Raw genomic sequence first — 22,933 nt, 5'->3', positions numbered from 1 at the left:
GTAATTGTATTAGGGCTAGTATGCTATAGAGTAATGATAAAGCTAAAAGGTAGTATATTACAAGCTATGCACTGGAAGTACTTGTTGTTGAAGAGACGTTGTTGGACTGTTACATACGTTTGAGCGACTTCGATCGCAAATTTTATTTTTATGATACAAGTCTATTGAGGTGATTCTACATAATAATGGTTTTTAACTTTTTTGTGTAAAATGGATTATTCTATTGTATTTCTTGTACGGAAAATACTTTTTCTAAAAAAAGTATTTCATTGTTAGAATTTTAGGATGTGATGTGAGGGTCTATACGTTGGTGACTGGGAAAATGTGCTGATTTAAACGCTGCAATTAGTGTAGTAGTAAATCGATTGGGATGATTGATTTAACTATTCAATATTTATGAATTGTAATGACGAATTCGATCAGCTATTTGTCATGTCATTTTTTATTTAAATTTGTAAAGAGTTTGTTTTTATGTAATCTGAAGAATTTGCCGTACTAGCGGCAACGAAAATCGCTTCATTAAATTGTATATGGACTTTGCACTTTCTGTTGAGACCCTTGTTTTTATTTTTTATTGAGTTTCTTATCTCTAGTTTGTTTTATATTAGAATCTCGACTGCTTAGCTTGTTGAACGCCGAAACACTGACAGCTAAACGGAGAAAGCTTAAAATCGCAAATGGCCTCTTACGCAAATTTCATTGGGAAAAAATGTGCTTGCCCGTCACAAATTAAAATAAACTTCCAAACACTAACACCCCCCATACCTCCCTAACTAATTATACCAACTCCAGGATAACTCTACATTGGGGAAAGGGCAAATTCCCGATAACAGTCAAGCAAATTATTTTGCAATGAAAGAATATGCGCAAGTGGCAGTTTGCGATTTTTAAGCTTTTGCCGTTTAGCAGTCGATGTTTCGGCATTTGACAAGCTAAGCGGTCAAACTTATAATATAGACCCACCTACCTGCGACATATACTCAGAGAGCTCGACCATGTCTCTCTTCATATAGTCCAGTGAGGTATGCCTCAGGTCATTCATACCAGCATGAACTATAACAGAGTCATAACGGTACTTGTTGCTAAAAGACATGAGTGCATGGAAGATTGCACTGCACAGTTTTCAAAGTCTGTTACATGATTAAGAGATACCAAAATCAAGCTAAATTTCATAGTAATCAATGCAAGGTTTATGAGATTTATCAAACTATAGCACGTTGAATGAATGTCTCTTAGAATTTCCCATTTCTTTGGTTCAGAGGGATGAAACCTTGCCTGTGATCCAGATAACCATTACTGAGTTAGCAGAATGGGTGGAGAAAAGATTGCAGTGAGTGGCCATTGTCAACACTCTTGTTGGGGGGTTCTGACTCACCACTTTAGTGGCACCTGGAATGAGTACTACATGTTGTACCCATGCAGCTCAAGTCTGCAAAGTACACACTGCTTAGGAGCAGGGGATTAGCATGTATGGATGTAGAGTTAATCATGGTTTCCACAGTTGGCAGCACTAGCAAAGCCCTAGTGAGTCAGTGCAGGGATTAAGAGCTCTGAGGGTATGGGAGTTCATTGAGTTCAGCACTTTGGCCTGGTCCCTGCAAGTTGGCTCTTGCCTCTCTGATCGGACTGTGCCCTTCAGACAGACAATGAATGGGCCTGGACTCTTGACCTAGAGAGAGAAGAAAACATATCAACTGCACAATGGAAGAGGAGCCTTTGGGAAAGACCCAGTGGACAGGGGTTAAAAAAAGATTGTCGGCTGGGATGCCTTCTGTGTGGAGTCTGCATGTCCTCCCTGTGTTCATGTGGGTTTCCTCTGGATACTCCGGTTTCCTCCCACATTCCAAAGACATGCATCTGGAGTCTTTCTCCCTGGGCCTCCACTGAAAATAGGCTTTGTCCTAGTCGGACTTTCCTGGTCAACAAATGTTAAATGAATAAATAAATAAAAAAGACTGTCTATCAAAGTGTTTTCATTCAGGCTGAAAAAATCTAATCCTCAAATAGCTAAGAGATCATTTTCAAAACTCCATGAAAATGTTCATCCATTCAATAATTACAACCATTTTACTGACTAAGGGACCTTATGGAAAATATCTCAGAAGGTCCAAAGTGATTTAGGTCAACTAAGTAAAGTAGCAATCTACAAATGCAGTTAAGAATGCAAAAAAAATGTTTTTGAAACAGTATTTGCACCAGTTGTGAAGTCAGTCTATGGAGGTCAAAGATCCACACACCCTTTCTTGCAGGGGACAGTGCCTGCTACATATACACCCTTTCTTGCAGGGGACAGTGCCTGCTACATGGTCTACTAAAAACATGCAGCTCCGAGATTGCCAAACCTCTGGAAAAGGTATATTTTATCATTAAGCAACTATGTTACATGACAATGCCAGTTTTACATCACTGCATGCTTGAATGTCATACAGCGTACCTATGCCCATCTCAATAGCCAGCATACTGGCTGCTTTCAGTTTCATGCTCTATGACCTGACCACCTTACTTTTTGATTTTTCTAAACTAATCAAAACACATCAAACTTAACAATCAACTGACAACACAGTAACTTATTTGCTTGGAAACCCTTTTACTATATCATAGCAGCCTCACAAGAACATGATTTTAATTAGGACTGGCAGAAATGCAATATGCATGCTCACACATTTGTATTCTAGTCTGAAAAGACTGATGTGCTTTATAAGTTATGTGCACCATTATTCATATTTTGGCATGAAAAGATTAACATTTCACATGATCTTACCTTGTAAGTACACCATTTTATGAATTCAGCTGATATTCTCACATAGCCCACAACTTGGCATAAGTTGGTAGCAAGATAATTTCTTAAAACTATATTTCTACTTTTTCACAATATGGGCACTACAATGGTTGCTGATGCATATGTATAATACATAGCATATGCAATATATATATATATATATATATATATATATATATATATATATATATATATATATACATGTATGTATATATATATATATATATATATATATATATATATATATATACATGTATGTGTATATATATATATATATATATATATATATATATATATATACATATCTATATCTATATATATATATATATATATATATATATATATAAACACAAAAAAACAGTGCAGTAACTGCTATGAACCAACAAATAACCCAAAGGAGCAGTAAAACCAATGTCACATTTACTTGGGACAGAAACCTGGTTCAAGGCTCCCAGGAGCACCCCAGCTCTAACAGGTTATACTTCATGCCATGCTTTCCGGCCCCAAAACTCAGAACGAACCACAAAAGGAGGGGGAGTATCCATATTTATCAAAGATACCCACATCTCCAGGTTAGTGGCACTGCACGAAGCATCGGAGACCATTCATGTGCAACTAACAGTGGGCAAAACTGCCTTTCAGTTTGTAACCTGCTACAGACCACCCTCCCAAACACAGGAAACTCACACGGCTTTCCTGAGAACACTGGAGAATATGAAGGTCTCTCCAAACACCATTATATTGGGTGACTTCAACTACCCAAACATTGATTGGGAAAACTACTCAAGCCCAAACACCCTCGCCCAACAGTTCCTAGAATTTATAAACTCAAATGCTATGGAACAACTGGTCACCACTCCCACAAGAGGGGAAAACATATTGGATCTGGTCATCACCAACATGGGGTCTCTATGTTCCACACCAGAGGTATATGCCTCATTGGTAAGATCAGACCATAAACTAATCTCACTGGACATCCATATTCCGTCCCCACCCCTAGCCAAGGAAACCACGGTGAAGAACTTCTCAAAAGCAAACTTCACACTTCTCAAAACCGAGGTGGAATCCTTCAAAGCTCCTGGGCCAGTGGAAAATACGGCCCAAAATGCAGAATCCTATACAAAAGCATTTTATGGACACCTACATGAATGCATGGAGCATGCTATCCCAAATAAAACCAATACTCACTCCTCCAAAGGCAGGAGACCTGTCTGGTGGTCCCCGGCCATAAAAAAGTTATACAATAGAAGGAGAAAGCTACTACATGATAGAGCAAAATCCCAAAAAGGGAAGGCGTCTCTGATCAGTACTAGCAAGAAACTATGATCCCTCATAAAATCATCAAAGGCCAGCTTCGAAATAAAAATTGCACAAGACACTAAAGGTAATCACAAGGCCTTCTTTAGTTATGTCAGAAACCTGGGAGGCAACTCCCAGATATGCTCTGAGTTAGTGCAAAAATGACAAAAAATACACTGAACTCACAGACATTGTCAACATCCTTGCAGAAAGGTTCAGTGCAAATCCCCCCCCCCCCCAAAAGAGCAAATGTCTATCTCAACAGAGTGTAGCCTTCCTGAGATCACAGATGCACAGGTGAGACCTGCCCTCTCCAAAGCAAAAAACACAGCATCAATGGGACCAGACGGTGTCCCGGGCTGCTTCTTACATGACCTCCAAGAAGAACTAAACACTCATATAAAGTCACTGTTCAATCTTAGCCTTACTACAGGATATGTACCCAAGGAATGGCGTACAGCAACAGTGGTCCCACTCCACAAAGGTGGTGCCACAACAGACCCCGGAAACTATTGCCCTATAAGCCTGACTAGCCTGGTCTGCAAAGCTATGGAACGTATCATCATGGAAGTCATAAACAAAGACATTGGGAACCTCCAGACACTGGATCCTACCCAATTCGGCTTTGTTAAGGGCAGATCTTGCCTGTTGAACCTGGTCGACTTCTTTGAAACAGTTACCAGAGCCATAGATGAAGGGAAGGTAGTCCACACAGCCTACCTGGACCTTGCAAAAGCCTTTAACACAATACTCCACTCGGGCATCATAAATAAGCTCACCAGCTTAAATATCAACCCCTATGTCACAAGATGGGTTGCAAACTGGCTCAGGGATAGAACCCACATGGTCAGAATATCAGGTGCCATGTCAGACTCTAAACCAGTTACAAGTGGCGTCTCACAAGGCTCAGTCCTGTGACCTCTCTTGTTCGGTATATATTTCTCCGAGGTACAGGCTAACACGGGTGGACTATGGCTGACCAAGTTCGCAGATGACTGCTAACTGGGTGCCGTAATCAACTCTCCGGCTGACACAAGCATCCTCCAAAAGGGTCTCACAGAGACGGATAACTGGTGCCAGAGCCATGGCCTAAAGCTAAATGCCAAAAAGTGCATAGTCATCCCCTTTGGGAAAAACAAAGTGTCCACAAATTACCACATAGGTGGTAATCCATTAATCTGGAAGAAGTAATTAGGAAAATCTTACACAATTTGGCAGACATAAGTGGACTGGAGTCATGACCAATATGATAATGAGAAATTGCATAAGTTGTACTTTGACTGTGGAACTGCTGGCACCATCATTAAAAAGAGTGGTTAAGAAGTCAAGCACCAGAGGAAGGGGAACTGTGAAGGGGTTGAGGCCTTGCCGCTCCGCCCACAAGGAGAACCGTTTCCACTTACTGCGGTAGACTTTCCTAGTGGAAGGCTTATGAGCTGCCACCAGGATGGCCTTAACAGGGGACGAAATACCGGGAGTCCTGATCAGGAGTGGAACTGGAACAGCCAAGCGGTCAGCTTCAGGTTGTCCAGGTTCGGGGGAGATAAGCGGGATGGATGAGATATCAGATCCGGAATGGGATCTAGAATCCAAGGAGGATTCACAGAGTGAGACCTTAGAAAAGGGAACCAGATCTGTCGAGGCCAAAATGGGGCAATGAGAATCATACTGCACCCCAACCGAGAGGCTTTCTGAAGAACTTGGAGCATCAGAGGCAAGGGGGGGGGGTAAGCATAAAGAAGACCGGGTGGCCAAGCATGCACCAGAGCGTCTCTTGGGGCACCTCCGGGAGGAGGTATTAGAGCGAAAAAACTGTCGCACTTGGTGTTTGAGGGAGATGCAAAAAGATCGCAACAAGAAGTTCCCCACCGTGCGAAGATGCGTTCCGCTACCTGAGTATTGAGAGACCACTCGTAAGGGGTGAGAATGGTGCGACTGAGTTTGTCCGCCAGGATGTTGGACCGACCCGGAATATGCGTTGCTATGAGAAAGCGGTTGGTGGAGACTGCCCATTCCCACACTCTCATGGCTTCTCGACAAAGAGGGTAAGACCTGGTTCCTCCTTGTTTGTTGATATACCAGACAACAGACATGTTGTCCGATTGAATCGCAATTGTTCCCAAGGGAAGAAAGGCCTGAAGTGCTAGCAACGCTAAGAGCACTGCCCTCATCTCTAGAACGTTGATATGCAGTGAGGTCTCTGAATCGTTCCACGTGCCTTGGACCGTCCGGCCTGCAAAATGCCCCCACCCGGCGCCGGGGGCGTCCGGGGTCACCGTGGCGAGAGGAGGAGAGGCACAAAAGGGGCGGCCTCCGTGGAGATCTGGAGAGTGTAGCCACCACAGGAGGGACCTTTTGAAAGCCTTGCTGATAGCAATGGGATGATGCATAGGAAGAGCAAGATACGACCACTGAACTAGGAGTGCCCATTGAAGGATGCGCATATTGAACCTGGAGAGAGGAAGAAGCGCTATCGCTGCCGCCATGGACCCTAGGGCCCTCAGGACCAACTCCGCCGGAACTGAGCTTGAGTGGAGAATGGCCCGCACTGGAGCTGCAGGTTTTGAACTCTGTCCGCAGTTAGGAAGGCTCTCAATGTCCTCGTGTCTAACCTGGCACCTATAAAATCTATGAACTGCATGGGTGCTAGGTTGGATTTTTTTGTGTTTATTGTGATGCCCAGACGAGGAGCAAGATGGAGAAAGGAGTCTCGCGCCAAGAGAAATAGATGCCTTGTTGGGGCGGTGAGGATCCAGTCGTCCAGGTAGGGAAAGACCTGCACCCCCTGAAGCCTCAGGTGGGCCGCTACCACTGCTAATACTTTGGTGAACACCCTGGGGGCTGTGGTGAGACCAAAGGGAAGGACCCGGAATTGGTAGTGACTGGCTCCCAGCCGGAAGCGGAGAAACCTCCTGGAGCGCCTGTCCATTAGTATATGGTAGTACGCATCCTTGAGGTCTATGGAGCACATCCAGTGGTTTTCTCCCAGAAGGGGAAGAATAGACTGCAATGTAACCATTCGGAATTTCTCCTTGGGAACTGCCAGTTTCAAGAGTGAAAGGTCTAAAATTGGTCTTAGATCCCCCGTCTTTTGGCACTAAAAGAACCTGGAGTAGAACCCTGATCCGATCTGGTCTGAGGGGACAGGCTGGATGGCTCTTTTCTTTAGCAGATGGCCAATTTCTGCCAAAGCGGCCTCCCACTGACCGGGTGGTACGTCGGGAGGGACTTCAATTTTGGCATGTGACGAAAGGGATACGGTATCCTCTGGATATGATCTGGAGGACCCAGCGGTCTGATGTTATGGACTCCCATGCCGCTAGGTGCTCAACGTCCCGACTGCCTCCAGAGTGGAGCAGCTGGGCAACCCTTCAGGGCTGCTGCGCGGGCCGTTCAGAGAAGGGTTCTCTGGACCCGAAGTTCCTGGGAGCCCCTCTGCCCCTGGGGCGGCGTCCTCCCTGTCCTCCTCTGCCACGGAAGGACTGGTTGTCCGGAACAGGCTGGGATTGCTGCGACTTCCAGAACCACATCTTCTTCTGACCCTTTTGGTTCCTAGAATAGGGCCTCTGGGGTACAGAGAAGCGGATTCCGACGGCAGACAGCGTCTTCCCGTCCTTTTCGCTCTGGGTCAAAGTGTCACGAACAGTTTTGCCAAAGAGGGCAGAACCATCGAAAGGGGCGTTCGCAAGTGACGCCTTGAAGGGCTCCGTGAAATCACAATGACGGAGCCAGGCCTGACGTCTGGTAACTAGGCCTGCCCCTGCGGCTCTAGCGGCCCTTCCGTAGCATGGGACAGTAGCCGCATAGAGGTATTAGTGACGGACCTGAGAGTGGCCATACGGGTGGAGTGCAGCACTTTGTCCTCCTCCGACATGGACTCTGGGGGGGATGCAGCGTATTCTTTTATAAGATCGCGCTGCATCCTAATCACATGTGCCAGGTAGTTCAGCGCCCTCACTGAGAAGGTCGCTGAACTAAACATCCGCTTCCCCAAGCGGTCCATCATCCGAGACTCCTTGCTCGGGGGATGGACTGAGGGACTCTCCTGAGCAATTCCCTCTTGGTGGCAGCCGCCGTCAACATGGCATCTACCGGAGGCCCCTTACTCCAATGGGCACGGTCAGCTGGGGGACTGAGAATACGGTCGGGCCTTTTTGGGATTGGCTCCACGGTGTCCGGTTCCTTCCACGCCCTGGTGGTAATGAGGTCCACCAGGGGGTCGGCAGGAGGGGACACCCAAGAGGTAGACGGGCCCACTTCAAATGCCTCCAAGAACACGGACTTGTCCGAGGAAGACTTGGGGGCAGACCACCCCCTTATGGAGCATTTCCATGATGTCTCCAAATGAGACATCCTCAGGGGTGATCTTGGGGAGCCTTCCCCTTCCTCCAAGTCCGTGTCTTCTGTGAGAGACTCGGGAGTCAATGTGCCTCCTTTTGCACGTATGTTTGGAGAACATCCTCCGGGGCTGTCAGAGGACTCCTCGACAGCGACCTGTTCCAATGGAACACCTTGGGGCAAAGGAGCGGGCTTTCCCAAGGGCGGATGGTGGAAGCCTGACCCAGTACAGATGGAGCGGGATGGAGCGAAGCAAGTGCCGGGGTCCGGAGACCCTCAACAGGGCCCTCTCCACTACATCAAACGCCAAGGGGAGCCAACCTCGACCAAATGATCCGACAATCGGCTCCCCTCGGATCCGAGTGGATCGGAGCGTGCGGCTCGGATCCGAAGGGACAGTGCGCTCCGACACAGACGGCACCGAAGCACTGATCCCCGGATCCGGCTCGGATCCAGGCTCCGAGGTCGGATCCGAGCACTCGAGGGCAGGGTCGGATCCGGTACCGAGTACTATCGGCGCCGACCCACCCCGGCTCCGAAGCTGCTCAGCTCCAACTGCCCCGAACCCGGGTAGCGGGTCGGAGAAGGAGCAATAGGTTTAAAGAAAGGGGTCGAGCTCCCCCCCTGGGGGGGGGGGGAGGCAAGAGCACTCCCATCTGCATCTGGGCCTGGATGAACCTTCTCATCATCCGGTCCAGATCAGCGTCTGACAAGCTATAGGTCGATCTCGGCGAGGCTACCGAGGTAGGCCTTGAGTGCCTCCTGGATAGCCTCAACGGAGATCGGGTCTCCTCCTCCTCAGGTCCTGGTAAAAAGCACACGGGTGACCGGAGCCAAGGAGGGGGAGAACCAGCAGACAAGGAAGCCGGAGGAGAAGCCCGCTTGGCAGGCGGGGCCGAAACAGAGGTCTCGGCCCGCTTATGGTGCTTCTCCCTCCGGTCCTTCTTTCTAGCTTCCCTCTCCTCCGAACCACTACAGGGAGGTTGAGTCCCAGGAGGAGGAGGAGGGAGAGGAGGTAACCGTCGAACGGTTCCCCGAGGAGCGGAGGCCGAGCGAATCCAGGGGCAAAAGTCCCGCCAGGACCAGCTTAGACCTCCGCTCCTTCAATGCCCTGGGGTTGAACCCTGCACAAATGGAACATCCAGAAGTGAGGTGTTCAACCCCAAGGCATCAAGCACCAGTGTGGCCATCAGCAGGGGAAAGCTTATGGCCACACTCGGAGCACTTAGAAAAAATAGCTTTAGGTTGTTCTGACATCCTAAGAGCTAAAAAGTTACTTAAACTAAGGGAAAAAAGTAAAAGTAACTAAACACACACAACAGGCCCAAACACACACTACGCTACCAGCGAGGGGAGGGAAACTAAGTAAAACAATATTAAAACACTAAACAAGTATAACTATCAAAGAGGGAATCCTAAACTTTCACTCAACTTTCAAAACAATTACATTTTAACAGTATAAGAACTTTGTAAAAACCACTTAGCTGAAGAGCTCAAGAACACCAATCTGGTCACCAGCGCGGCAAACTAGATCTGAGGTCATGTAGGGAGAGCAGGGCATTATGGGTGAGGGGAGGAGCTGAGAGCTCGGATCCATAGCTGGTAAACCATGCCGGTTCGGATCCGATATCGGATCCATAACCCACAGGTTGCAGACAAATGAATCTCCTACTTCAGATCTTGGCATAAGTTGGTAGCAAGATAATTTCTTACAACTATATTTCTACTTTTTCACAATATGGGCACTACAATGGTTGCTGATGCATATGTATAATACATAGCACATGCAATATATATATATATATATATATATATATATATATATATATATATATGTATGTATATGTATATATATATATATATATATATATATATATATATATATACATGTATGTATATATATATATATATATATATATATATATATATATATATACATACATGTATATATATATATATATATATATATATATATATAAACACAAAAAAACAGTGCAGTAACTGCTATGAACCAACAAATAACCCAAAGGAGCAGTAAAACCAATGTCACATTTACTTAGGACAGAAACCTGGTTCAAGGCTCCCAGGAGCACCCCAGCTCTAACAGGTTATACTTCATGCCATGCTTTCTGGCCCCAAAACTCGGAACGAACCACAAAAGGAGGGGGAGTATCCATATTTATCAAAGATACCCACACCTCCAGGTTAGTGGCACTGCACGAAGCATCGGAGACCATTCATGTGCAACTAACAGTGGGCAAAACTGCCTTTCAGTTTGTAACCTGCTACAGACCACCCTCCCAAACACAGGAAACTCACACGGCTTTCCTGAGAACACTGGAGAATATGAAGGTCTCTCCAAACACCATTATATTGGGTGACTTCAACTACCCAAACATTGATTGGGAAAACTACTCAAGCCCAAACACCCTCGCCCAACAGTTCCTAGAATTTATAAACTCAAATGCTATGGAACAACTGGTCACCACTCCCACAAGAAGGGAAAACATATTGGATCTGGTCATCACCAACATGGGGTCTCTATGTTCCACACCAGAGGTATACGCCTCATTGGTAAGATCAGACCATAAACAAATCTCACTGGACATCCATATTCCGTCCCCACCCCTAGCCAAGGAAACCACGGTGAAGAACTTCTCAAAAGCAAACTTCACACTTCTCAAAACCGAGGTGGAATCCTTCAAAGCTCCTGGGCCAGTGGAAAATACGGCCCAAAATGCAGAATCCTATACAAAAGCATTTTATGGACACCTACATGAATGCATGGAGCATGCTATCCCAAATAAAACCAATACTCACTCCTCCAAAGGCAGGAGACCTGTCTGGTGGACCCCGGCCATAAATAAGTTATACAACAGAAGGAGAAAGCTACTACATGATAGAGCAAAATCCCAAAAAGGGAAGGCGTCTCTGATCAGTACTAGCAAGAAACTATGATCCCTCATAAAATCATCTAAGGCCAGCTTCGAAAGAAAAATTGCACAAGACACTAAAGGTAATCACAAGGCCTTCTTTAGTTATGTCAGAAACCTGGGAGGCAACTCCCAGATATGCTCTGAGTTAGTGCAAAATGACAAAAAATACACTGAACTCACAGACATTGTCAACATCCTTGCAGAAAGGTTCAGTGCAAATCCCCCCCCCCCCAAAAGAGCAAATGTCTATCTCAACAGAGTGTAGCCTTCCTGAGATCACAGATGCACAGGTGAGACCTGCCCTCTCCAAAGCAAAAAACACAGCATCAATGGGACCAGACGGTGTCCCGGGCTGCGTCTTACACGACCTCCAAGAAGAACTAAACCCTCATATAAAGTCACTGTTCAATCTTAGCCTTACTACAGGATATGTACCCAAGGAATGGCGTACAGCAACAGTGGTCCCCACTCCACAAAGGTGGTGCCACAACAGACCCCGGAAACTATTGCCCTATAAGCCTGACTAGCCTAGTCTGCAAAGCTATGGAACGTATCATCATGGAAGTCATAAACAAAGACATTGGAAACCTCCAGACACTGGATCCTACCCAATTCGGCTTTGTTAAGGGCAGATCGTGCCTGTTGAACCTGGTCGACTTCTTTGAAACAGTTACCAAAGCCATAGATGAAGGGAAGGTAGTCTACACAGCCTACCTGGACCTTGCAAAAGCCTTTAACACAATACTCCACTCGGGCATCATAAATAAACTCACCAGCTTAAATATCAACCCCTATGTCATAAGATGGGTTGCAAACTGGCTCAGGGATAGAACCCACATGGTCAGAATATCAGGTGCCATGTCAGACTCTAAACCAGTTACAAGTGGCATCTCACAAGGCTCAGTCCTGTGACCTCTCTTGTTCGGTATATATTTCTCCGAGGTACAGGCTATCACGGGTGGACTATGGCTGACCAAGTTCGCAGATGACTGCAAACTGGGTGCCGTAATCAACTCTCCGGCTGACACAAGCATCCTCCAAAAGGGTCTCACAGAGACGGATAACTGGTGCCAGAGCCATGGCCTAAAGCTAAATGCCAAAAAGTGCATAGTCATCCCCTTTGGGAAAAACAAAGTGTCCACAAATTACCACATAGGTGGTAATCCATTAAGTACGGAAGAAGTAATTAGGGACTTGGGGACCCAAGTAGATAGCAATCTCTCCTTTGACAATCACGTTGCCAAAGTGGTTAGAAAGACCTTCTATATAGCCCACCTTATCATGAAAGGATTCACAAATAGATCAAGAGAGGTCATTGTGCCCCTCCAGTCATCACTTATCAGGCCCATAATTGAATACAATGCCCCATTTGGGATGAACCTTACCCGACACCTGCAGCAACTGGAAAGACCCCAAAAGTACCTCACCAAGAGGATCAAGGGGCTCAAACAGATGCTCTATGCAGTTCGGCTAAAGAAACTCCAGCTCTACTCAGTTGCGTAAAGCCTACTTAGAGGCGATCTGTGTCTGATGTATAAAGCCATGTCCAACCCAGAATTAATGGACATGCTTCACCTCAGGAAATCCAAATCCCTTAGAGCTACATGCTCCAGGGACTTGAACCTCAGCACAGAAATAAATAGGACATGCTGGAGGGACAGATTCATATCCCAGAGGCTCCCCTCACTCTGGAACAAAATCCCAATCCATGTTAGGCAGAGCCCCTCACTGACCCTCTTCAAGAGAAATCTTGACGAGTGGATGGGAGATCATAAGTTTACCCCTGGGATCTCTTCTGTGTCCCTGCTTGACAGAGGTACAGTAAACTAACCTTAAAAGGGCTACTTTCTGTGACCTACTATACAGAGGCACAGTCAACTAATCTAAAAGGGTGGTGAAAGCCAAACACACTCTGGCTAGGCTTATAAATGCCCTAGGGCAGATAGTCTAGTATCAACCTATGAACCTCTCAACAACTGAATTCTTTATAAAAAAGGATTTGATATATGCACATTTTAGCCTTCTGACATTGGTCTTTATTGCTGCTTTTCATTTTAAACATCTATAGATGTATACACACACACACACTCATATATATATATATATATATATATATATATATATATATATATATATATATATATATATATATATATATATATATATATACACACACACACACACACACACACACACACACACACACACACACACACACACACACACACATAAAAGCTTAACTATTTGATAATCAGGTGAGTGTGCTAGTTTCAAATACCCTTTTCAGTCAAGCCCTGCACACAGTAAAGCAACAGACTTATTGTGTATGACCAAACAGCTGTAAAGTCAAATGTAAAATAACAACAAAATAAGTTTGATCATACACATTAGTGAACACAAACAAAACCGAAAAGAATACTACTGAGAGAGGAAAACTATTTCCTCTACTGATATTGAAATTTAAACTAACCCCCCCCCCAACACTAAACTCAAATTTGTCTGAATAATGGCAATGTTACAGGAAGGTTTTAATGACCTTAAGGTGTAGGGTTAAGGTTAAGGGGCTGTGTTAGAGTTAAGGTTAAGGGGCTGTGTTAGGGTTAACACCCATTACTAAAGAGGGTAGTGGGGGCTCTGTAGCATATTCAGCAAGTGGGTAAAGTTATGGATGATGCTGGGTCATGGTAATTTGTTTAATGTGAAATGAGTTTATGATATGCTGGATGGAACATGAATGATTTATATTCCACTGCAGAACTGATGTTACAGTTACAAGATAGACAGTTGTAAGAGATAGTGGAGCTATTAGGTTGTCCACAGAGCTGCTTAATTTTTTTTCAAAATTATTCTGGATTACTTATGTCAAAGTATGGAATCACCATGTATTTTGGTCATCTTGCAGATCTCCTTCCATTTATTGCAGAATCAGTCAAAAATGAAACAAAATTCAACAAAAAGCATTTTTACATGGGTCAAGCTCCCCAACACATTCACCAATGTGGTATGGCTGGATGGAGGTGAGCATTACCCACTGCAAAAAAAAAAAAAAAAAAAAAAATGCTTTTTGTTGTATTCTGTTTCACTGTCGACTGCAGGTGATGGAAAGTGGTTGGCAAGGTGACTGTTTGCAATCTTGCAATTCAAGCTAGTTTATTTATTAGCCTTGAATAGCAGGAATGTCCAAATAGGCAAATCTCCTTTTCAGCAGAGGTCCAGTTATGAATTTTTGAATGGCTCCTATGATGGTGAAGAAACTGTTAATTCAACTGTTATGGGTAAAAAATTCCATAAGAAATGAAATTTTCAAAGATGTTACTTTCTTTCTAAACAATAATTATGACCCATTTCAAATTGTTGGAAATAGACAGGAGAACCACATCAATAGAGGTAATTTACTTCAACTGTTTGATGAAATGGAAAAGCATTTAAAGTGCTTTCACAGTTTAGTGATTGAGAGCAAGTATTTTGAACATTGTCTAAGACTAAACATAAGAATCATGTTGAGGACTTGTTTCCACCAGTGTACTTTACTGAAAGCTCCATATTATATATTTTTTTCACAATTAGTTTTATATGCATTAACAAAATATACTATATAAAGTTGAGCTAGTTATAGGTTAAGAGTTGATCACCATGTTTGGTATCTTATACAGTATTAACAACATGCTAAAGTCACGCATATCTAAAAAAAATTCAACATTATCTTACACACTGAAATTTTTGTGAAAAAACAGTAGATGAAGCTGTGATGACCCTCCATTGGACCAGTAATCAAGGAGCCTCAATCCTCAACACTGGCAAAAGTGGGGGGGGGTTCACTGAGAGGATAACAGGTACACACAGTATTTCCAAATGCAGCTCTCTGCATCAAGTGCAATTTCTCTTAAGAGTACACAGAGACCACAGTCAGTCTGAGGCTGCTTTTTCCCTCATTCTCCAGGTCCCCATTAAAACTCCCCACTGGCACAGCTACAGAGTTGAGACCTCAGCTGAGTGACCAAGCCAAGACCTCCAGCACCCTCTCTGTCCAACTGGTGCTTCAAGTCCCTGCCCAAGTAGCTGACACACACACTCTTTGAGGTTTGATTTACATACACATACACCTGGGAAAGGCAGGCACAGGTTTACTAGCTATGCCCCCTTCTGCTCAGACTATAAGGTAGTTTTCCCTGCCATCAGTCACTCCTTATCAGCTACTTTAAGGCCCTTAACAAAAGGTGTCCAATCTTACTGCATAATATTAATATTAATAAAAATGGTAGTTTGACCAAGAGAAAGGCTATTAGTAGTGGCCCACACATTGTCACAAAATAAATACGCAAGTACTCTCAAAACTTAAATATCTCTACACAGATCAGCCACGATGAAAGGTTTAAATATATTTAATAATAAATAATAAAAGAACAAGACAGTACTAAATATATATTCATACTGACATCAGAGTTCAAAACCACAGGAAATATTTAAAATAACATTGCAGTACAGGCTCATACGAATAAAGAAAAACAAAATCTAAACTAAGCTTCGCTATACTCCTGACTGTATCTAAGAGATTGTACTGTCCCCTAGAAACTTACTTCATTAGAGCAAAGCAGATGTTGTGGTGAATGGTTCCTGTTAGGTCTAAGACTGAATACAGAATGCTCTCTCACTAAGAGACTTCTCAAATTAATATCTAAAATATTACTGCTGGGATAGCTTGCAGAATGACATCATTTCTTGTCATCTGACTTCTAGTTCCCAGGCCAAAACCCCCATTGCTAGAAAGTGGCAGCATTTAGCATCTACCTGTAAAAATACACAGACAAGGGCTTTTCCTCAGATCGTTGGCTTATGCTGGAAGTCATAAAACAATTGTACTCCTTCATGCTTCAAAGGTAGCAATTAGTTCACTCCAAGGACAATATATAAAGCTTCCTAGGACAGACTCTGTGTCTCTAGCTGCACTGAAAACTTGAGAGGTAGCCTCTATTGTGACCAATAAAGTAATTTAATTTCAGATATTTTTCTAAAGTTTACTAGACGTAGGTTAACCTCCTGTATCCCAGTTTCCACTATTAAAATATATACATTTAAACAGATAAAATAGTGCATGTACATTTCTGTTCTCTTCCAGCAGTGCACACTGTGGATATATTTTAAACATAACACCTTTACAAATACCTTTTCATCCCAAACATCTGCACAGAGCAGTTTGATGTATATATATATATATATATATATATATATATATATATCTCCTACATTTCTAATACATTTGAAACACAAGCATCTTATATAAATCATTTCAATATTCACCAATGACATATAATTATTTATAAAATTCCAGCTGGCTGTGCTGACAGTATCACCTTTCATCACAGAAGCATATGCAAGTTTTATCTAACTAGTTAGTCATTTGAGACATGTGAGCATGGCAGAAAGCGTAAGGATTTTATGATACTTACTTGATTTGGGTGCATAAGGAGTGGCCTTAATAATGCTGATGGTAAAAGGGCAGGATGATTTCACTGGGACTTTGAAAAACAGATGAGAGATGATTAGACCAAGAAGGGGGCATAGTAATGGAGGTGTTAAAAGTTCAGGACTCTTTAATTGACTGGTACATGTTCAACGTGGCTTTAAATAGTAGATTAGATATTTCTGATATTTTTTAGGAGAGAGTTCCACAGTTTTGCAATGCACACTTAGTACAGTAGTCACGATTATGATTTTTAGATGTCTGAGTAAGCACTATGTGCTGGTATACTGAACACAGTTATCTGTTAGGACGACATCCAGTTTAATAGCTGGCTTATTTCAGAGCAGCTCTCTGGACTGTAAAGGATATTGTGGGCAGTTTCAATGTGAATCTAGGCTAACAGTAGCTCAAATCAGTTAAGAGAATAAAGTATAAGACAGTGAGGAGTTCAGATTAACATGGTTACTTGCAAACTTTGGAATCTTATTATATGACTGCTTCAGTTTGGCTAGCTCAAAGGAGGTTAGCACAGTCAAAATTGCAAAGGCATAGAGGAAACTAGGAAGCAGATTTGAACTATGGTTTTACCCGCAGAACAGAAAAGGTTTGACTTTACAAAGGTGTTCTAGTTTAAGGTTATCATTTTCTGAACAGCAAATTGGACATGCTGATCACATGTTAATCTATGGTTAACTATTATACCCAGTAGTTTTGTGTATTTACTAACTGAATATTATTGACAGATAATATTTTTGAGTCACAATAGTTTTATTGTTAGCTTGGAGGTGAAAATACCATTAGCTTTGGTGAACATGTTTTAAGTATTTTATATAGAAGGAACAAGACTGGCTTTTGCTCTGTAGTTTGCTAGCTCAAGAGATTTGCCACTTTTATGTAATGGAACAACATAGGATTCTTTCCATAGTTGTTGGACTATAGCTTCTTGCAGAGTGATTTTTAAGCGTAGATACTGGGTATGCATCTGCAGCTATTTTAGATATTCTACTGGAAGGTTCTCTAATGCAAGAAAGGTAGGTTTAAGTTTCTGTTTTTTTATCATGATGGAAGGAGTTGAAGTAAATGGGAATGCAGTAGTGACTGCACTTTGCATACAAAATATACTAAGGCAGTTAGTGACATTTATATAGAAATAATTAAAACTATATGCTATATTACAGTTTGTTTCATCTGTGAAATTTCAACGTTGTGATTTTTACCATGCTGATGCTGATACTGTTGCTGATTGCTGAGTTTTGAGAATACCTTGAGAGAGCACACACACACACACACACACGCTGGAAATCATAAATGTTCACTTGAGCACAGCAAAGCTCTCACCTCACTTTGGCATGACAATGAATCCCATGGTAAATTTCTATGAAGTGGCCATAGCTGTGGATAGCCCCTTGAAAGATGAGAATGTAACCACACATCTCTGAACTGTTTGATTACTAGCCTGGATAACTCATCATTTACCACGTTGAAAAGGATAAAGGAAGAGGAGGAGGATATGGAAAAGAGTTTGGCATCAGCTGGTGAAAGCTTCTATTTTTCAGTTGAGAAAAGACTGGTATCCTATAATCACATTGTTGGTGTGGCGAAGTCAAGTTGCTTTTCTCTTGCTGCTGCTTGTCCCCATCCCTTTGTTCACTTCTACTCTGGAGAGGCAGAAAAATGACTAAAAGAAAGAAGGTTAGAAAGTCCATCAGTCTCCTCATCTGAGCTGCATTACAGCAAAAAATGAAAGTGCTGTATTGACTGGTTTAGCATGGCATGCAAAGAGTGCAGGTGTACTACCCACTTAACACACAGGGGAAGTGAGTTATAAGACAGGGGATAGTATTCATGAAAGGCTATGTTTATACCTTTACCTTTGCATACTAACCAAAGGTTTGGAACAACAAACATACTCTAGGAACTACAAAGAAACTGCGCTGAAGCCATGGAAGAGAGCAACTGTGGCCAATCTGTCTAGAACTTGCTGGATAGTATTTCTTAGCAAGCTAGACTGAGAATGTACTTCTTCACACAACGTCATGATATGTAAGAGGGGAAGGGCTTGTTGGGGGTAGTGGACTGTCACTTCTCTTATCCTATTTGAACTGACTGCTTCAGTAAATGCATTTGGGAAAAAGCAAAAATCAAGTCTGTGGGCAAGACTACAAGAGTCTGCACAGTTAATATGACATGCACCCATTAATATGAAGGGGTATATGTGTAGTCATACACACTTGTGCTGCTGTGCTCAGAAGTTGCATGGTATGGACTTTAATGAACTGCACTATGCAACTTCCACAGAAGCACAGGTGTCTGAGATGGCAGAGTCCTAATTTACATAAGCCATAAAGACAGACTGCTAAAAGTGCACGTGTCTCTGAAACATGCAGCTCAGTTGCAAGCCAGTGCACTAGCACAGCAGGCTTTTAAAAATCACTGTCCCCCTCTTCAGTATTACAAGTGTTTTATGAATGCCAGCCTTATTCCTTACAAACCTTATCACCTAAAAACTCAGTGCTACAAAGTTATATTTATCATTGTAAAATCTACAGAAGGCAGCCAAATCACTAAACATTTTTATTCGTTCATCCAAATGATTAGAAATGTACTCCCACAGGCCTCTGCTGAAAATGAGCCTGGCAAAGTCAGACATCCAAATCAACAGGACAAAAATAAATACATAAATAAAACTATGACAACTCAAACGACAGCTTTAGAAAGTCAAAGTAAAGAACAGGCATAAAATTCCAACTACAATGGCAAAAGCAACTGTGAATTTTGTTTAATAGGAAGACATGATAACTGAAACTGGAAAGAAAAAGCCACTGATCAACAAGCTGGTCAGGAAGCCTAATGAAGTAAACATGAATTATTACATTAATCTCTTTGATCCATAAATTGGTAGCCAAGTCTCATCATGATAAAAATTCTTAAAAACTCCATTGATACAAGACCCAGCTGCTGGAAAAACAAAAACAGTACTGTAGAATAATTCTATCATTAAATTAGTGCCAGCAATAGCAGTTTACAATGTGGCCCTGTAATTTTGTAAGGTGATTACAAGATCTGATCTGCTACTGCTGCAGTTGTCTTTCAGCTAATATTTACAGTTTGTTATGCTGATTGCATCACAAAACAAAATCATACAGGTCATTATAAGAATACATCTTCATTTTTTTTAAATATAAATAGAAATAGTTGCTTATGAAACTGTTATACATGTAACCATAATACCTTTGTGGTAAATGCCATGTGAAAAAGACTGCCCTCAGAAAGCCAAGGCAGAAAAAAAGGATAAGTTTGATTCTCAGCTAGAGCGTCTTCTGTGTGGAGTCATGCGTGAATGGGCGTACCTTCGTTGAAGGTTGTGCGTCAGAGCTGGCAACTCGGCATGTAAAAATCTACTGCCAATCATTAGCGGACCGGAGTTCCACTGTGGCGACCCCTAACCGGGAAAAGCCGAAAGACACAACAACAACTTTTAGAAAACAGTTTCTCGACAGTGCCACATAACCTAGCTTTGCTGAAACCAAGAGCACCAGATGAGAAAAAAGCCATTGTCACTTACATGACCCTAATGATTGTTTGGATATTTAAAGGGCAGAATGCAACTGCGCTGCCTTATAGTCATCTAGGCTCTCTTGATCTCTGTTCATTAACTCAGTTGAGAATGCTGAATTGAATAAATACCTTAAATCACTCAGGTTGTTTAGAAATGCATTCTTCCAGTATTTTTAGTTGTGAAATTAACTTAAATACATTTTTTGTTATTGTTCTTCTTTAATTCATTAAATACTGCACAATTGCTGAAAGATGTTAAAAATTAGAATCTGAAACTAACTAAAATGAAAATGATATAGTGAAGTAAATATTGCAGATTTCACCAAAATTTGAAATTATTCAATGTTTTATTTGTGAAAGACAAGTTATGAACAAAATACAGAAAAATGATCTCAAGAGATAAATGTGATACTTCGTGATCATGGTGCAGGTTATGCAGGTCTTCCCCATTTGTGCTTTTATTGCATTACAAGGGCAAAACTCAGACCTGGGGGAATACTATGTTACCCAAAACACAATCATTGATTATTGCTTAGTTATATCACAACTCAAACTTTTTGGTAATCAAAGGTAACATTTTTTAAGACAAAATTAACATGCTTATGTATGTATGGGAAAAGCAGAAAAGGCTTAGACTTGATTTCCTCATTCATCACCAACTTACTACGTAAGCCGATAATTCCAAGGCTGCACCTTTGAAAAGGAAGTTGTAGCCAGTAGGTTTATCTGGTTAACAAAAAAGTAAAAATGAAGATTAAAGATTACTAAACAAAAAAATGGTATGGAAACCTATAATAATGAAAAGCTCAACTTCAACACGTGTAGGGAGATGCTAAAAATTGGAATTAAACTTTCAAAATGCATATGGTCTCCATGTGAAGCAATCAAGAAGTGAGGCAAGGTGATGCAGCCACTCTCAGCAACCTTGTTAAAGCCCAAAGGTACAGTATAATCTCCAGCATGTAGATTAAAACAGTAAGGGAAATGCAAGATCAAAAAGATTAGTCAAGGAAATTTGTGCAACCAATGATCCATAATATTGCATGGTAAAGAATCATATTATGGACCAAGTTAAGAAAGTGTGATATACAGACCACAATATCACACGAAATGACAGATTATATGGAGTATCAGGTCAGTTTAGCTAATGGCTACTGAACTGAAAGCATGTGAATCTTATAACTAGCTTTGATTTATACATACTGCTTCACAACAGTTAAGCAAATATATTTACAAAGCACACTTACTTGTTCATTAAACAGGCATTTCTGTCCAACTGCTAACCTCATGCTGTGCCTTTAAATTGGGAACATGCAACTTCAGTCTTTCCAGTCTCATCAATGTCATTTAGTACAGCAAAATGATGGGAAAATTCTGTGATGGGACCTGGGGGTATCAATTGTTTAAATGAATTCTGGCTTCAAGCCAGTATTCTCTCCCTGAAAACAAACTTGAGGAAGGAGAGACCACCCCCTCAACTAATCCAGATGTTTTGAAAGAGCACAGAAACAGCATGTACAAAAACCCATGAGCATCTGTTCACTCAACCACATTTAATTAGAAAGTCTTGCATGGTGAAATCTTTTGATGCTCTTAGTAAATCTTTCTGACCACTAAATCTAATTCCAAAGCAAATATAGTAAATTATCTGTTTTATTAGTGTCATAGTTAAATACTTTTTCAGAAGCATTCAGTGAAAGGAATAATGCAGTACTTACCCCATATTAAAATGATGTATCTTAGTGGGATGAAATACAATACAACTGTAACTGCTGCCAATATTAGACAAGCAAGCTTCGACAAGAAAGGAACTGTCCAATTGAAAGTACTGTGAAATGAAACAAGTTTTAAAGTTTCAGTATCTCAAACATGGACTAAACATTTTAGCATAAAATTTTTCATAAGGTACATATCTTCAAGATTTCATGCTAAGTTTTTTCTCTGTGTTAGGTATTTATTTTAATGGTGCAAATGTTGGACATTTATTTCTGAAGAGCAAATGTATCTATCATAGAATTAAAACAACTTAGTGACATACAAACCATTACAAACAGCAAAGAAACTATATTGGGAATAGAACTTAGTGCTGATGTGTATATAACGTCAAAATAATCACAAACCAACAGTGTATTCAGCATATGGGGTCCATGTGTTGCAGAATGAGCAATGTCTGCAAGTGTGTTTGTTTGTTTCCTATTCCAAATAAGTATTTGCAAAGTCTTATCTACCCTTTGTGGATATACAGTTGTAACAGATTTAAGATTTACTGTATCTAACAATAATGTGTTATTAGCTATGGCACCATCCTCTGCTGCTACTATACAACCGAAATAAGCCACATTCATGTCCTGTGATTGTGATTATAGTACAATCAGGAGGGCATGTCCATAGATGGGAAAAAAAAAGCATGCAACTGAGCAGAGACTGAAAAGGTGCAAAACATTCTGCCACTATGCATGCATTCCTGTCTCACTGTTTTACCCTACCTTCAGTCAGTCAGTTGTAATCCACAATGGACTGAAATGCACTTTAGGGCAGCATCTGCAGCATATCTATAGAAAA

The 22,933-nt window shown here is 41.9% G+C and overlaps 1 protein-coding gene across 1 annotated transcript in view; it reads right to left on the bottom strand.

The window, feature by feature from the left end:
* Nucleotides 1–22,933, bottom strand: part of MCTP2 (multiple C2 and transmembrane domain containing 2) — a 2,216,888-nt gene that overhangs the window by 169,673 nt on the left and 2,024,282 nt on the right. The window contains exon 20 of the mRNA XM_044081878.1: nt 22,090–22,199. Coding sequence (XP_043937813.1) covers nt 22,090–22,199 — 110 coding nt within the window. The remainder of the gene's footprint in view (nt 1–22,089; nt 22,200–22,933) is intronic.

The sequence above is a fragment of the Protopterus annectens genome, chromosome 8.part1 (assembly GCF_019279795.1).
Source record: "Protopterus annectens isolate FY-2018-M chromosome 8.part1, PAN1.0, whole genome shotgun sequence".
In the NCBI taxonomy this organism is placed as follows: Eukaryota; Metazoa; Chordata; order Ceratodontiformes; family Protopteridae; genus Protopterus; species Protopterus annectens.
This window is presented reverse-complemented; position numbering and strand designations above follow the sequence as displayed.